At 41.9% G+C, this 15,716-nt stretch overlaps 1 protein-coding gene across 1 annotated transcript in view; it reads left to right on the forward strand.

Annotated features, from left to right (window-relative positions):
* Positions 1-15,716, forward strand: part of baz1b (bromodomain adjacent to zinc finger domain, 1B) — a 96,645-nt gene that overhangs the window by 25,215 nt on the left and 55,714 nt on the right. The window contains exons 7-8 of the mRNA XM_069911820.1: positions 11,422-13,346; positions 14,175-14,302. Coding sequence (XP_069767921.1) covers positions 11,422-13,346; positions 14,175-14,302 — 2,053 coding nt within the window. The remainder of the gene's footprint in view (positions 1-11,421; positions 13,347-14,174; positions 14,303-15,716) is intronic.

Below are 15,716 nucleotides of genomic sequence, written 5' to 3' on the forward strand. Positions count from 1 at the left end.
TGTCTGTGTGTCTGTGTCTGTGTGTCTGTGTCTGTGTGTCTGTGTCTGTGTGTCTGTGTCTGTGTGTGTCTGTGTCTGTGTGTGTGTCTGTGTCTGTGTCTGTGTGTCTGTGTGTGTGTCTGTGTCTGTGTCTGTGTGTCTGTGTCTGTGTCTGTGTCTGTGTGTCTGTGTCTGTGTGTCTGTGTCTGTGTCTGTGTGTCTGTGTCTGTGTGTCTGTGTCTGTGTGTCTGTGTCTGTGTGTCTGTGTCTGTGTGTCTGTGTCTGTGTGTCTGTGTCTGTGTGTCTGTGTCTGTGTGTCTGTGTCTGTGTGTCTGTGTCTGTGTGTCTGTGTCTGTGTGTCTGTGTCTGTGTGTCTGTGTCTGTGTGTCTGTGTCTGTGTGTCTGTGTCTGTGTGTCTGTGTCTGTGTGTCTGTGTCTGTGTGTCTGTGTCTGTGTGTCTGTGTCTGTGTGTCTGTGTCTGTGTGTCTGTGTCTGTGTGTCTGTGTCTGTGTGTCTGTGTCTGTGTGTCTGTGTCTGTGTGTCTGTGTCTGTGTGTCTGTGTCTGTGTGTCTGTGTCTGTGTGTCTGTGTCTGTGTGTCTGTGTCTGTGTGTCTGTGTCTGTGTGTCTGTGTCTGTGTGTCTGTGTCTGTGTGTCTGTGTCTGTGTGTCTGTGTCTGTGTGTCTGTGTCTGTGTGTCTGTGTCTGTGTGTCTGTGTCTGTGTGTCTGTGTCTGTGTGTCTGTGTCTGTGTGTCTGTGTCTGTGTGTCTGTGTCTGTGTGTCTGTGTCTGTGTGTCTGTGTCTGTGTGTCTGTGTCTGTGTGTCTGTGTCTGTGTGTCTGTGTGTCTGTGTCTGTGTGTCTGTGTCTGTGTGTCTGTGTGTCTGTGTCTGTGTGTCTGTGTCTGTGTCTGTGTCTGTGTGTGTGTCTGTGTGTCTGTGTGTCTGTGTGTCTGTGTGTCTGTGTCTGTGTGTCTGTGTCTGTGTGTCTGTGTCTGTGTGTCTGTGTCTGTGTGTCTGTGTCTGTGTGTCTGTGTCTGTGTGTCTGTGTCTGTGTGTCTGTGTCTGTGTGTCTGTGTCTGTGTGTCTGTGTCTGTGTGTCTGTGTGTGTGTGTGTCTGTGTCTGTGTCTGTGTGTGTGTGTGTCTGTGTGTCTGTGTGTGTGTGTGTCTGTGTCTGTGTCTGTGTCTGTGTGTCTGTGTCTGTGTGTCTGTGTCTGTGTCTGTGTGTCTGTGTCTGTGTGTCTGTGTCTGTGTCTGTGTGTCTGTGTCTGTGTCTGTGTGTCTGTGTGTCTGTGTGTCTGTGTGTCTGTGTCTGTGTCTGTGTCTGTGTCTGTGTCTGTGTCTGTGTCTGTGTCTGTGTCTGTGTCTGTGTCTGTGTCTGTGTCTGTGTCTGTGTCTGTGTGTCTGTGTCTGTGTGTCTGTGTCTGTGTGTCTGTGTCTGTGTGTCTGTGTCTGTGTGTCTGTGTCTGTGTGTCTGTGTCTGTGTGTCTGTGTCTGTGTGTCTGTGTCTGTGTGTCTGTGTCTGTGTGTCTGTGTCTGTGTGTCTGTGTCTGTGTGTCTGTGTCTGTGTGTCTGTGTCTGTGTGTCTGTGTCTGTGTGTCTGTGTCTGTGTGTCTGTGTCTGTGTGTCTGTGTCTGTGTGTCTGTGTCTGTGTGTCTGTGTCTGTGTGTCTGTGTCTGTGTGTCTGTGTCTGTGTGTCTGTGTCTGTGTGTCTGTGTCTGTGTGTCTGTGTCTGTGTGTCTGTGTCTGTGTGTCTGTGTCTGTGTGTCTGTGTCTGTGTGTCTGTGTCTGTGTGTCTGTGTCTGTGTGTCTGTGTCTGTGTGTCTGTGTCTGTGTGTCTGTGTCTGTGTGTCTGTGTCTGTGTGTCTGTGTCTGTGTGTCTGTGTCTGTGTGTCTGTGTCTGTGTGTCTGTGTCTGTGTGTCTGTGTCTGTGTGTCTGTGTCTGTGTGTCTGTGTCTGTGTGTCTGTGTGTCTGTGTGTCTGTGTCTGTGTGTCTGTGTGTCTGTGTGTCTGTGTGTCTGTGTGTCTGTGTGTCTGTGTGTCTGTGTGTCTGTGTGTCTGTGTGTCTGTGTGTCTGTGTGTCTGTGTGTCTGTGTGTCTGTGTGTCTGTGTGTCTGTGTGTCTGTGTGTCTGTGTGTCTGTGTGTCTGTGTCTGTGTGTCTGTGTCTGTGTGTCTGTGTCTGTGTGTCTGTGTCTGTGTGTCTGTGTCTGTGTGTCTGTGTCTGTGTGTCTGTGTCTGTGTGTCTGTGTCTGTGTGTCTGTGTCTGTGTGTCTGTGTCTGTGTGTCTGTGTCTGTGTGTCTGTGTCTGTGTGTCTGTGTCTGTGTGTCTGTGTCTGTGTGTCTGTGTCTGTGTGTCTGTGTCTGTGTGTCTGTGTCTGTGTGTCTGTGTCTGTGTGTCTGTGTCTGTGTGTCTGTGTCTGTGTGTCTGTGTCTGTGTGTCTGTGTCTGTGTGTCTGTGTCTGTGTGTCTGTGTCTGTGTGTCTGTGTCTGTGTGTCTGTGTCTGTGTGTCTGTGTCTGTGTGTCTGTGTCTGTGTGTCTGTGTCTGTGTGTCTGTGTCTGTGTGTCTGTGTCTGTGTGTCTGTGTCTGTGTGTCTGTGTCTGTGTGTCTGTGTCTGTGTGTCTGTGTGTCTGTGTGTCTGTGTGTCTGTGTGTCTGTGTGTCTGTGTGTCTGTGTGTCTGTGTGTCTGTGTGTCTGTGTGTCTGTGTGTCTGTGTGTCTGTGTGTCTGTGTGTCTGTGTGTCTGTGTGTCTGTGTGTCTGTGTGTCTGTGTGTCTGTGTCTGTGTGTCTGTGTGTCTGTGTGTCTGTGTGTCTGTGTCTGTGTCTGTGTCTGTGTGTGTGTGTCTGTGTGATAAATTCTAGAAAATCATTCAAAATTTCAGTTATAGTTGAAAAACAAAGACTTTTAAACTGATGCCCAGAAGTAATCATGAAGGAGGTGGGAGAGACTCAATATCCATTGATAGTGAAAGTTAGTCATCTACTAATTAGCAAGGTTGCTCCACCTCCTGCCAAAAAGGACTGCTGAAAGCGACTCCAAACAGGAAGGTAAGATGATTGACGTTGCACTGACAGCCCTGTCAAACCACAGCACTGTCACAGAGCAGCTGGTGGAGCTGTCAGGCTGCGCTTCCTTGTGCTGCCATGCTCCCTCATGAGCAGGGGAGTGGAGTGGGGGGAAAATTGATGTGGGGCTAATGGTGGGGGGGGGGAAGATAGGACAAGAGGGAGGGGGTGGTGAATGGAGAGGGAGGGAGTGGGGCAGTGAGGGGTCTATCAGGCAGTGGGGCCTTGTTGAGTTTCTTGCTGAGAAATATCCTTTCGGACAAACTTTCACAATTCCCCTTTTCCTTGCATAGGGGAAATGAAATGAGTGACTTCCAGGATGCTTCTTAAACCCAGACACAGATCAATCAAAATGACCATTACTTTAGTCACGATCCGATGCAGCAATTCTTCTGCTTTCAAAACCCAGAAATGTGTGAAGCAAAGTGCCCTTTCCTTTGTTCATGATGGTTCAATAATTCCCCTGACAGGGAGAATCAGCCGAACTGTCCTTTTCACAAAAAAATCACTCCACCTCATGGCTGGTGGTCAATTAATGAATCCTGTTTCTTTAAGCGTCCCAAATACATGACTCTCTCACCATCTGTTTTCCCTTAATAAACAACCATTGTTCTTTCTCTTCTTCCAGAGGCTCACTTTGGGTAATGTCTCTACTCAGTAGTGCCACTCAGTCTCACCACAAGCTATGAATGTTTTCAGCCTGTATTAACACTTAAAGTGACAGTCACTAAATAAAACATGAGCACATAATACCGGTAAATCACTCTGCTTTTATGGTCCTGTGGATTGACTTCCAATCTGATGCTTGACAGCAGTGGTTTTCAAACTTTCTTTCCACTCACATACCACTTTAAGTAATCCCTATACCACAGGTGCTCTTGTGATTAGTAAGGGATTAGTTAAGGTGATATGTGAGTGGGGGAAGGTTGAGAACCAATGCTCTAGACCCAACTGTTACTGAAATATTTTACTTGAAAAAAATTGTCATTGGGCCATTTCCTTTGGAGTTACGAAATTGTGCACATTACAAGTCAATTAGGTACGATTAAAACAGTGGTTTTCAAACTTTTTTTTCCATTGTCATGAGCCCAGAGGACCCCAAAACCCAGCAGCAATAGAAATTCACCAAGACAAACAAAAGTTGCTTTTAATTTAAACATGAAAACAGTGTCAAACTTATTACTATTAAATTAACCTAACTTAATCCTCTTCTAATTCTAAGATTACGTGTATATAACGTGTGTAAGTTTAGAAAAGTTCTTTAATTTACAGTCCAAACTCACTTCTCACTCCTCCAAGTTCACTGGTATCAGGCAAAATTCTTATACTGTGCACAGAACATTTATGAATTTCATCAGGCTTTGGTGCTTGAAAGGTAAATGGTTGCCACTCAGGAAAGTTCTTACTGGTTTTAAGACAGATTTGTTGCTGTCTTGCCCCCCTCTTTTGCCCCCCCTCTTTCCCCCCCCCCCCCCCCTCCATGTAAACTGTTCTCCATTTTGCTATCTGATGGGAGGCACCGTAGCATTCAAGCCCTTGAGTCCAGATTGGACAATTTTTTCCCCAAGCCATGAAGCTCCTGAATTCCCAGAACATTTGTGGATAGTGAACCGTGGACTTTTACTGTATACATTTTAATATTTCAATTTTTTTATCTTCTGTTCCAACTTGTATTTCTGTAAATATGCTCGGTGGTCCTGGAGAAGTGCTATCTTGTCTTCACCACACGAGCATGGTATGATCGATAAAGGTGACTTATCCCACTGTGTTTTCCTTTTCAAAGTCAGAGGTTCTCTTTTTGAAAGTAAGAGTGAATTGAAAGAGTGTGTGTGTGTATATAATATAGATAGTCTTGGAGCTTAGAGACACACATCTGGAAACTTAAAATGGTTCAGCAAATCTGATAGGAAGCTGAGCCATTCTGAAATCCGAACCAGTTGAGTGTCAATTGCAATTTGACTTCAGCAATTAAAAATGAATGGTGTATACTCAAAATGGGATACAATAAATGTTTTCCATGGTCAAAGTGGAAGTTGTATCTTTAAATTATATTTGTGGGGGTGGGGGGGGGGGAGAAGATTAGTCCTTGAGCTATTTTTAATGAGTACTAAGTTGTCTTGAATATGATATTGGATGCAGTTTCTTGAGGAAAATATCCCTGAGTAGTAGTTGCTTTTTTCCAAGACTTGTCTTTTGGGCAAGATGGCCAAGTTGATGAGTAAGTTTGCAAATGACTCGAAATTTGTGGTATGGTGGACACTGGTAAAAGGTTGGAAAGGGTTACAACAGATCTAGATCAACTAAAAAAATTGTGTGAAGGAATAGTAATGGAATTTAACTCCAACTGCAAAATGAAGTACTTTGAGAAGTTAAATCAAGACAACATGGACTGCAAATGATGGGGTCCTGGGAAATGTTATAAAACAGTGAGAGACCAACTACATAGTTCCTTAAAATTGACGACACTGGTAGACATGGTGGTGAATGAGGCTTGTGGTATGCTTGCAATCATCAAATAGGCCATTAAAAACAAGGTTTGGAATTTCAGGTTACATCTGTACAAGACATTGTTGTTATGTGCAGTCGAGATGCCATGATTTTGGAAGGATGTGATTAAACTTGAGAGGGTGCTGAAAAGAATCACAAGAGTGTTGGCTTGCGTTGTAAGGAATTACTTAATTAGGCTGGGATTATTGGACCATAAGACATGGGAGCACAAATGGGCTATTCAGTCCATTGAGTCTGCCTCACCATTTAATCAAGAGCTGATTGATTTTCCTACTCAACCCCACTGCCCAGGCTTCTCCCCGTGACTTTTGATGGCCTGGCTAATCAAGAACCTATCAATCTCTGTCTTAACTTCACCCAATGACCTGGCCTCCACAACTACCTGTGGCAACAAATTCCACAGGTTTGCCACCCTCTGGCTGAAGAAATTCCTACATATTTGTGTTCTTCAATCCTGAAATTGTGCCTTCTTGTCCTAGACTCTGCCACCATGGGAAACAACCTTTCCACATCCATGCTGTCCATGTCGTTCAACATTCAAAATGTTTTGATGAGATCCCTCCTCATTCTCCTAAATTCAAATAAATACAGGCCAAGATCTGTCAAACACTCGTATGATAACCCTATCATTTTGAAACCATCCTTGTGAACCCTCTCCAACTTCACCAGATCTTTTGTGAAATGAGAAGCCCAAAACTGCTCACGATATTCTAAGTGAGGTCTCACCAGTGCTTTATGAATGTCAGTATTGCATTTGCCTTTTTGCACCTCTGTCTCAATGTGCAAATTTACCTTCAGGCTATCCTGCATGAGAACTCTTAAGGTCCCTTTGCATCTGGGTATTTTAATTGTTCCCTGCCATTTGTAAAATAGTCTGCCTGTTTATTTTTTTTCTACTCAAGTGCATGATCGTACACTTTCCGACATTATATATTTCATTTGCCCATTCTCCTAATTGGTTTAAGTCCTTGTGCAGCCTTCATGTTTCCACTACACTACCTGCTCCTACCTACCTTTGTATCATTTGCAAACTTGGCCACAAAGCCATTCATTCTATAATGCAAATCATTAATAAGCAATATAAAAAGAAGCGAACCTCTCCTCTCAAAACACCCACGAGCAACTAGTAGCCAATCAGATCCTTGTATTCTAACTCTCTGCTTCCTATCAATCAGCTAATGCTCTACCCATGCTAATCTGTTTCCTGTTATTACCATGGACTCTTGTTAAATAGCATGTGCAGCACCTTTTCAAATGCCTTCTGAAAATCCAAATAACATCACCCACTGCATCTCCCTTATCCAGCCTGCTAGTCACTTTGTCAAGAATTCCAATAGGTTGGTCAAACAAGATTTTCCCTTCAGGAAGCTATGCTGGCTTTGGCCTTTCTTGTTTTGTGCCTCCAGGTATTCCATAACCTTGTCCTTTACACTCGACTCCAACATCCTCCCAACCACTGACATCAGGCTAGCCAGTCTATAATTTATTTTCTGCTGCTTCCCTCCCTTCTTGAATAATGGGGTAACATTTGCATTTTTCCAGTCCTCCGGGACTATGCCAGAATCTGTTGACTTCTGATAGATCATTAACAGTGCCTCCGCAATCTCTACTGCTGCCTCTTTCAGAACCTGATGGTGCAATCAATCTGGATCAGAAGATTTATCCAGCCATAGACCCATTTTGTTCTTGGAGCACCTTTTCTCTTGCAATAATAACAGCTCTCACTTCCTTTCCCTTATCCCCTTGGACATTTGATATGCTGCTAATGTCTTCCACATTGATGCAAAATACTCTTTTAGCTCCTCTGTGATCTCCTTGTCTTCCATTATTATTTCTCCAGTGTTATTTTCTTGTGGTCCCATATCTGCTCTCACCTCTCTTTTCCTCTTTACATACTTGAAGAAGCCTTTTGAATCCTCTTTATTTGCTGGCCTCCTTTCATACTTCATCTTTTCCCTCCTTATGAGTTTTTAATTTACCTTCTACAAGTTTTTTAATAACTTCCCAATCCTCTATCTTAGCACTAATTTTTGCTTCCGTGTGTGCTTTTATATTGGCATTGACTTCCTAGTCAACCACAGTTATGTCATTTTTGTCATTCAAATATTTCCTCTTGTATTTACCTTGCACCTTCCCCATTCCTTGCAGAAAGCCTTCCAATCTACTTTGGCTAGTTCCTCTCTTGTGCCACTAATTTTCTTAACTGAAATACCAACACATCTGACTTTAGTTTCTCCTTCTTAAATTACAAATTGAATTTTATAATATTATGACCACTGTCCCCTTATTGTTCAACCAGTGGTTCTCGACCTTTTTCTTTCCACTCACATACCACTTTAAGTCATCCCTATGCCATTGGTACTCTGTGATTAGTAAGGGATTGCTTAAGGTAGTATGTGAGTGGGGAGAGAAGGCTGAGAATCATTGCTCTAGACACAATGTTACTGAAATATTTTGCTTGAGAAAAATTGTCATTGGCTCATTTCCTTTGGAGTTATGAAACCGTGCACATAACGAGTCAATTAGGTACAATTAAAACAGTGGTTTTCAAACTTTTCCACTCACATACCACCTTAATCAATCCCTTACTAGTCACAGAGCACTGATGGCTTAGGGATTACTTAAAGTGTTATGTGAGTGGAAAGAAAAATGTTGAGAACCACTGCTTTAAACTCTAATCATCTCTGGTGCTTTACACAACACCCAATCCAGTATAACTGATCCCCTTGTGGGCTCATCAACAAGCTGCTCTAAAAGGCCATTTCTTAGGCTTTCTACAAATTCTCTCTTGAGATCCAGTCCTCATTTAATGTTCCTAATCTACTTGCATGTTAAAATTCCCATTGACTACGATAACATTCCCCTTCTGACGTGTCTGTCTATCTGGTGTTGCAATTTGTTGTCCACATCGCAGCTACATTTAGAGGTCTATATAAAATCAAGTGTATTTATTTTTTAAACCCTTGCCATTTCTTAACTCGACCTGCAATTATTCTATATCTTCTGATCCTATGTCACTTCGTTCTTATGATTTAATGTTTTTCTTCCATTACAGCCACACTGCTCCCTTTTGTTACACTGTGCATGCTTGGACATTCAACTCCCAATGATATTCAACCTCTAGCCACAACTTGATTACAAATTTCTCTTTCCCTATTGTATTGCAATGCATCCCCATTTTAAGGCTGGTACGAATGAGACCTCACTTGGAGTATTGTGAGCAGTTATGGGCTCCTCATTTTAGAAAAGATGTGCTGAAGTTGGAGAGGGTTCAAAGGAAACTCACAAGGATGGTTCCGAGAATGAAAGGATTAATATATGAGGAGTATTTGACAGTTCTTGGCCTGTATCCCCATAGCTGCAATTTTGCCCAACAGACCGATTCTTCCACACAAACTCCCTTCCAGCTGTTTCTCCTTGTGCGCCAACTGCCTCTTCCTCTTTGGTTCCCACCTCCCTGTAAATCTACCATATATTTCGATGTTGACTTAAACCTTCAGATAAGTTGGGTCCCCATTTTCAGGCTCATTTTCATATATCGGGGGTACAAGTTGACACCCCCCCCCCCCAAAAAAAATCACAATGAGCGGATGCCTGAGGGTGGTTGTTATCATTGGACGCTCCAGTAAAACAAAAATATCAGTGAGTTTTAAGATAAAAGATAGAAATGGCTACAGTTCAGTATGCTGGATATACAGCACAACTCCAATTATCTGAAATGGTCGGGACTGGGCCTACGTCGGTTAAACTTTTTTTCAGAGAACTGGTAATTTAAAAAAAAAAAAAAAAAAAATTCCAGTAGCAACAGCAAATCACTTTTAACAATGTTCAAACAACAAGGGAAGGCTTTTTAAGGATGAGAATAATGTTTAATTCTCACCAAAAAATGCTGGCCACCAACAATCACAGACACCTCCCACTGAGGTCTACAGTGCTGCCTGGCAGCCCAAGGTCCCCGGTCAGTTCAGCTCGAAAAAAACTGTTGGATATATTAGGATTTCTAATTTATTTTGGATATCTTCCATTTATCCAAAAAAAATTTTTTAATTCAGATAAATGATGATTTTGGGAAATATGATTGTGGATAATCAGAGTTCCACTGAATATGAGAAGTTGATAAGAGATTGGAGAAAGAAAGAAGATATTTTAATAAAAATACCAAAGAGCCCATGTTTGACGAGAAGAGGATTCCTTCATTGGCCAGAGTTGGAAAATCACATTGCAGAATGGGTACGATTGGAGGCAAGATTGTTACGTGGTCATGTAAAATAAAAGCATTTGCACTAAAGTCACACCCAGAACTCAGTCAAGATTTTGAAGCTACAGTTTCTGGTTTTGCTGGTGCAACTGTTTCATGAACAGGAAAAAAAATTGATATTAAAACAAAATAGTGCTCAAACTACCAAAAGATCTGGATCACAATGTTGTAAGTTTTCACCAATTTATTATATGTAACCGGCAGAAACACCAGTTTGCATTGACAGATATTGGAAACATGGACGAAACCCTCATGAATCTTGACATGATAGGCAACAGAACAGTGGACTGTAAAGGTGTGAAAACTATGCAAACCAGAAGTACGGGTCATGAAAGGACCAGATTTACGGTGGTGTTATTGTGCATAGCCAACAGGATGAAGTTGAGACCCATGGTATTCGTCAAACGCAAACTTAAACCTAAAATAAAATTCCCTGCAGGTATTTTTGTACATTTTCATGAAAAAGGATGGATAGATGAAAATGGTGTAAAACTATGGATAGACAGTGTGTGGAACAGGTGGCTTCAGCAAGGAATGGAGTTTGCTGATGTGTTTTGTAACCACTTCACTGAGAAGACTAAAAGTAAATTAGCACAAAATAATACTTAACAGTTATCCCAGGTGGTTTGCCGTCTCTATTGCAACCTCTAAATGTCTGCTTGAACAAGCCATTCAAAGACCATGTGTGCCGAGAATGGAATACATGGATGATGAGTGCAGAAAAACCGTTCACAAAAGTCGGGACATTGTGTGCTGCATCACTTGATGTGCTGTGTGACTTTGTGCTCAAAGCAAAGGATAAAGTGAAAGTAGAGACTGGAATAAAATCATTTTTAAAATGCATCGTCTCTTGTACAATAGATGGTATGGAAGATGATTTATTGTGGGACACTGATGATGAAGCGTGTAGGAGGCTGAGAGGTGATCTTGTACAGAGGAAATATGCAGGTTACAATGAAGTTCTGTCCTGAGGGCTCTTTGTAACATTGACTGTAATTTGGAAATGAACAAAACAGCATGTTGAAGAGGATCACAGAAGCAGCCATGGCAGGAGAGCAGATGTGGGAAGAAAAGGCAGCCATTTGATGAGTTGAGTCTGCTCAGTGCTCACTGAGTTGCTTGATTTGACTCAGCCCAATCCACAATTGGTGTGCTTGGAGGGAAGAGGGAGAAGAGAAGACTGGCAGAAATGCAGATAAATGGGACTAGCTCAGGTCAGCATATATCACTCTACGCAGAAAGAAAGAAATTTCTGGGATGATGGGGTTATCCTATGAAGCAATTTAAGCAAATGGACCTATGCTGTTATGCATTTAAAAAATAAAAAAAAGAGATGATCGCATTGTACATGATATTTTCCTTGGGTAGGATGTTTAAAATAGGAGTGATTTCCAAAAAAAAAGACATGGGCCATGGCTGACGGAGATGAGAAGAAACCGGTGATCTTGGAGCAGGCTTGAGGGGACGAATGGCTCACTATTACTTTTGCACGTAATTGTTGTGTTTGTTGTTTTGCTGACCACACTGAAGTATCAGAAAGCAGCTTATTGTGTAAGATTTTATAACATTTTTGCAATTTTTCTAAATATTAATGTGCTTTTGCATGTGTTTCAGTACATGATTCATAACCCCTTTGTGAATTTGGGGAAGAGAAAAAATTCTGGATCAACTGAGGGAAAACAATCAAAAAAACCAAAAGGAAATGGGGACCCAAACAAAGAGACAAACAAAAAACGGAGAAGAGGGAATAAAGATAAGATTCCTCTTAGTCCACCTTTGAGCCCAACACTTTGGGGACATGTTCATGTAAAAAAGGCTATGAATGGAACTGAAATGGGATATAGTCCAAAAATATCTCCAGAACAAGAACTGGAAGAAGTCATGAAGTTTGTAACCCCAACCAAGTTGAACCCTAATTTCCACATTCCCAAAAAGGGCTCTACCCAGAATTTTAAAAAGCTGCAAACTAAGGATAAAATGAACAAGAAGGTGAGGTCAAAGAATAAGTTGCTTAATGGGCTGAAAACTCCAGGGAATGGTAAATCTCCAAAAAAGAGCCTGAAAACGCCAAAGACAAAAATGAAGCAGATGACACTTTTTGAAATGACAAAATCAAGTACATCCAAGTCAGGAAAGACGCAGAAAAATGTTGGAGGGGCATCGAGACCTGTGACTAAGCCTCAGAAATATTTGCCGCCCTTGGCTTTACAATTCCTTCGCTATTTCAAAGATAACAAAGGAAAGGAAGAGAAAAAGGGTGCAGTGTCTGCTTTTGTAACTCGGGTGGCAAAGGTGCTTTCTGCTGAAGATCGTGCTCGCCTACCAGAGGAAGTCCGAGATCTTGTGCAGAAGCGATATGAGATCTTGGAACACAGGAGAAAATGGGCATTGATGACCTTGGAAGAGCGCGCAGATTATCACAAGAAAAAACGTGAAGAGCTGAGGAAAAAGCTGAAGGAGAAGGCCAAAGAACGGAGAGAGAAGGAAATGCTTATAAAATTAGAGAAACAGAAGAGATTTGAAGATCAGACTCTTACAGGAAAGAGCTTACCTGTACTAAAGCTAGTTGATACTCCAGAAGGTCTTCCCAACACACTTTTTGGTGACGTTGCCATGGTAGTAGAATTTCTCAGTTGTTACGCTGGTCTTCTAATGCCAGATGACCAATATCCAATCACAGCAGTTTCTCTGATGGAAGCCCTTACCTCTGAAAAAGGAGGTTTTCTGTATTTGAACAGAGTTTTATTGATCCTCCTTCAAACTTTGCTGCAGGATGAAATTGCAGAAGACTATCGAGAACTAGGAATGAAGCTGTCTGAAATCCCCCTCACTCTGCACTCTGCGTCAGAGCTAGTTCGGCTTTGCATGCGCAAGTCTGACGTGCAGAATGAAAGTGAGATGTCGGAAACGAATGACGACTGTAAAGATTCTGTCGGGTTCGAAGACAATGAAGTTGCAGATGAATTTCTAGATAAGCTGGAAACTGCCGAGTTCTTTGAACTGAGCCCGGAAGAGAAAGTGAAGATCCTAACAGCACTCTGCCATCGGATTCTGATGACTTACTCAGTTCAGGATCACATGGAAGACTTGCAGCATAAATCTGCAGAACTTTGGAAAGAGAGGCTGGCTATGCAAAAGGAGGAGAATGACCGGAAAAAGGCTGAAAAGTTAAAGAAAAAGGAAATGGAGGCAAGAAAGAGAGAGCCAGAAAATATTAAAATGGGTGATAAGAAAAAAGAGAAGAAGGAATTTGATAGAAAGCTAGAGGCAGACAAAGGTGCAAATGATCTGTTGGTGGATGTCAACGGCAGTGAAGACCTCATTAGTGCCATTAAAAGCAGACGGCAAATGGCAATGCAAGCAAAAAAGGAGAAAGAAGAACGGGAAAAGCAGGAGAAAGAGAGGATGGAAAAGGAGGTGGAAGAAGAGAAGATTCGCAAACAGAAAGCAGCAACTGAGAAGGCTTTCCAGGAGGGAATTACAAAATCCAAACTTGTCCTTCATAGATCACCATTGGGCACAGACCGCAACCATAATAGGTATGTGGTTTCACCTTGAGAGGAAGTAATTTTTTTTAAACTTTGGGCTTTTTTATTATTATCTTTGCAAAATTGATTTGAGGTGTTGGAGATTTGCAAACAACGTGTTCAGTCTGATGAGTTGATTATTTATCAGTTTGACTGAAATTCATACTTGGGTATTATTTTATTAATGCATAAAGATCATTATTATTGCTGCTGACATGCGAGGTTTCAACATCTTAGCAAATGTTAAGATGTTCAACCACTTGATATGCTGCATGAGGTCTAATTTTGTGCTCCCCTGATAGATTATTCTTGTTGGTTCTCATTTAGAACCATAATTTTGTTGAGCACAAGTCGATGCTGGTGACCTGTAAAGGGGCTTCTTGGAGAAAACTGGTACAGAGAAAGCTTGAGTGTTTTTCATGGAACATAGAACATCATCCCTGAAATAACCAGAATATAATTTTTTGGTTGATTATAGTATGGGATACACCTTTTTACCAGTTTTTTTTTAATGGTGGCTGTTAAAACATTGGTGCTAATAGGAAAAAAAAGTAAGCTTTTTCATTTTGCAGTTATATTGGATGGTTAACTAGATTGGCTTTCTACCTTGTAGGTTTTTGATCAACTGTAGAAAATTTAACAATCTATTTTGATGTCTTCTGGATTGTATAAATATTCAGTAGTTTCTTGTTTTGATATTACTTAATTATCTGTTCATCTGGGTTGGATCTTCTGTAATAAGTTTAAAATCTAATTCTTTAAAGTTGAAAAATTTCCATAATGCAAATGAATGAATGCACTGTCTTGCAGTAACCAAGTGTGGTGTTCCCTTTTCTGTAGATTCTGGCTATTTTCTGACCTCGTTCCAGGACTGTATGTTGAGAAAGGTTGGGTCCATGATAGTATTGATTACAGCTTTACCCTTCCGGAAGAGTACGCATGCCATGAAGAAGACCCAGACTCTAAAAGTAAGTCTTCAATCATGGATTAGTGCACAAAGGTAAAATGCCTCTTGATCATTCAGCAGGCAAAATAGTTAATTTTTTTTTTAGAATACTTATACAGGCGATTACTGAGCCATTCATAGAAAACTGATCGGATTTCAATTTTCCATTATTTGAATACCAATTTTCCCTTGAATCCCATGTTGTATGTGGAGATATATTCCTCTAGGATGGTTTTTCTCTCGCATGAAGCCACTTGATTGTTGTTGACAAAGTGGTGCAACACTGTAACCGCTAAGCCCAGCATTGGACTCTGAATGGACAAGGCTCCTGGATTAGGAATTGGGATATTGGAGAAGGTTTGGAATTTGAGGATCGGGGTTCATGGGAGAAAGGCAGAGTAGGAGTTCAATGGTGTCATGGTTAAATTTCAGTAGGTTGAAGTGGAGTAATGCCAAAGAGGTAACTTCATGGATGACTTCTGCGACTTGCCACAATGCAGAATGTCAGAGAAAACGCCTTGGAAATGTACAAAAATTGATGAAGAATGGTGGCAGGACCTGTGTCTGGACAGTGTGTCAGGGGTTGTCAATGCAAGTTACAGGATGGTGCAGTATAACTTCCTGCACCAGTTGTACCTTGTACCTCAGAAACTACACAGATCAAAGTCTGAGATTTCAGGAAACTGCTTTAGATGTGGTGTGGAGGTGGGAACTTTTGTCCTTTCTACCTGGTTGTGCTCAAAGGTGAATCCTTTTTGGGAAGACTTGGGGGATATCCTTTTTTTTTAAAAAAAAAATTACAGAAGTGGATTTTCAACATGATCCGGAGCTGTTCCTCTTGGGGAATATTGGAGAAGTGCAGTTTAGACTGTCTAAATTCCAAATTTCATTTGTGAAGGTCACTTTGACGGTAGCCAGAAAGTGTATAGCAGTTTCATGGCAGTCCAACTGCCAGCAAAATACCATACAATGGAATTCCCCTGCAGAAAATCGCATATAACATACGGAGGAAACGTAACATATTCGTTAGGTGTCACTACCCCCAGCTCAGCCTGCCACTACCCCCATCCCTATCCCGCTCAGCGCTGTTGTATGGGGGGGGGGGGTTGCACTCGGGATGTGGCCTGGAAGCCGAGGTGGTAGCAAACTGAGAAAGTTTAGGAACCACTGGATTAAATGATTATTAATTCACAAAGGCAGTGCCAGCATTTGCACATTATAAGCAAGGGTAATACACAGCCTCTGGTACTCCCTGATCGTTGGGAGGTGCGGCTCTACTGCAAGTATTGATCTACTGTAGCCAACTGCTACAAAGAAGCCCACATACTCACAGTGTGACAAGTTAAGCTCTGAGATTTATTGAGGCTGGAAAGGCTCCTTTTATACAGTTGGAGTTCCCGTCGTTTGTTTGATTGGCTGACATCAGCCGCATGAAT

This window comes from Narcine bancroftii, chromosome 14 (assembly GCF_036971445.1).
Source record: "Narcine bancroftii isolate sNarBan1 chromosome 14, sNarBan1.hap1, whole genome shotgun sequence".
Taxonomy (NCBI): Eukaryota; Metazoa; Chordata; class Chondrichthyes; order Torpediniformes; family Narcinidae; genus Narcine; species Narcine bancroftii.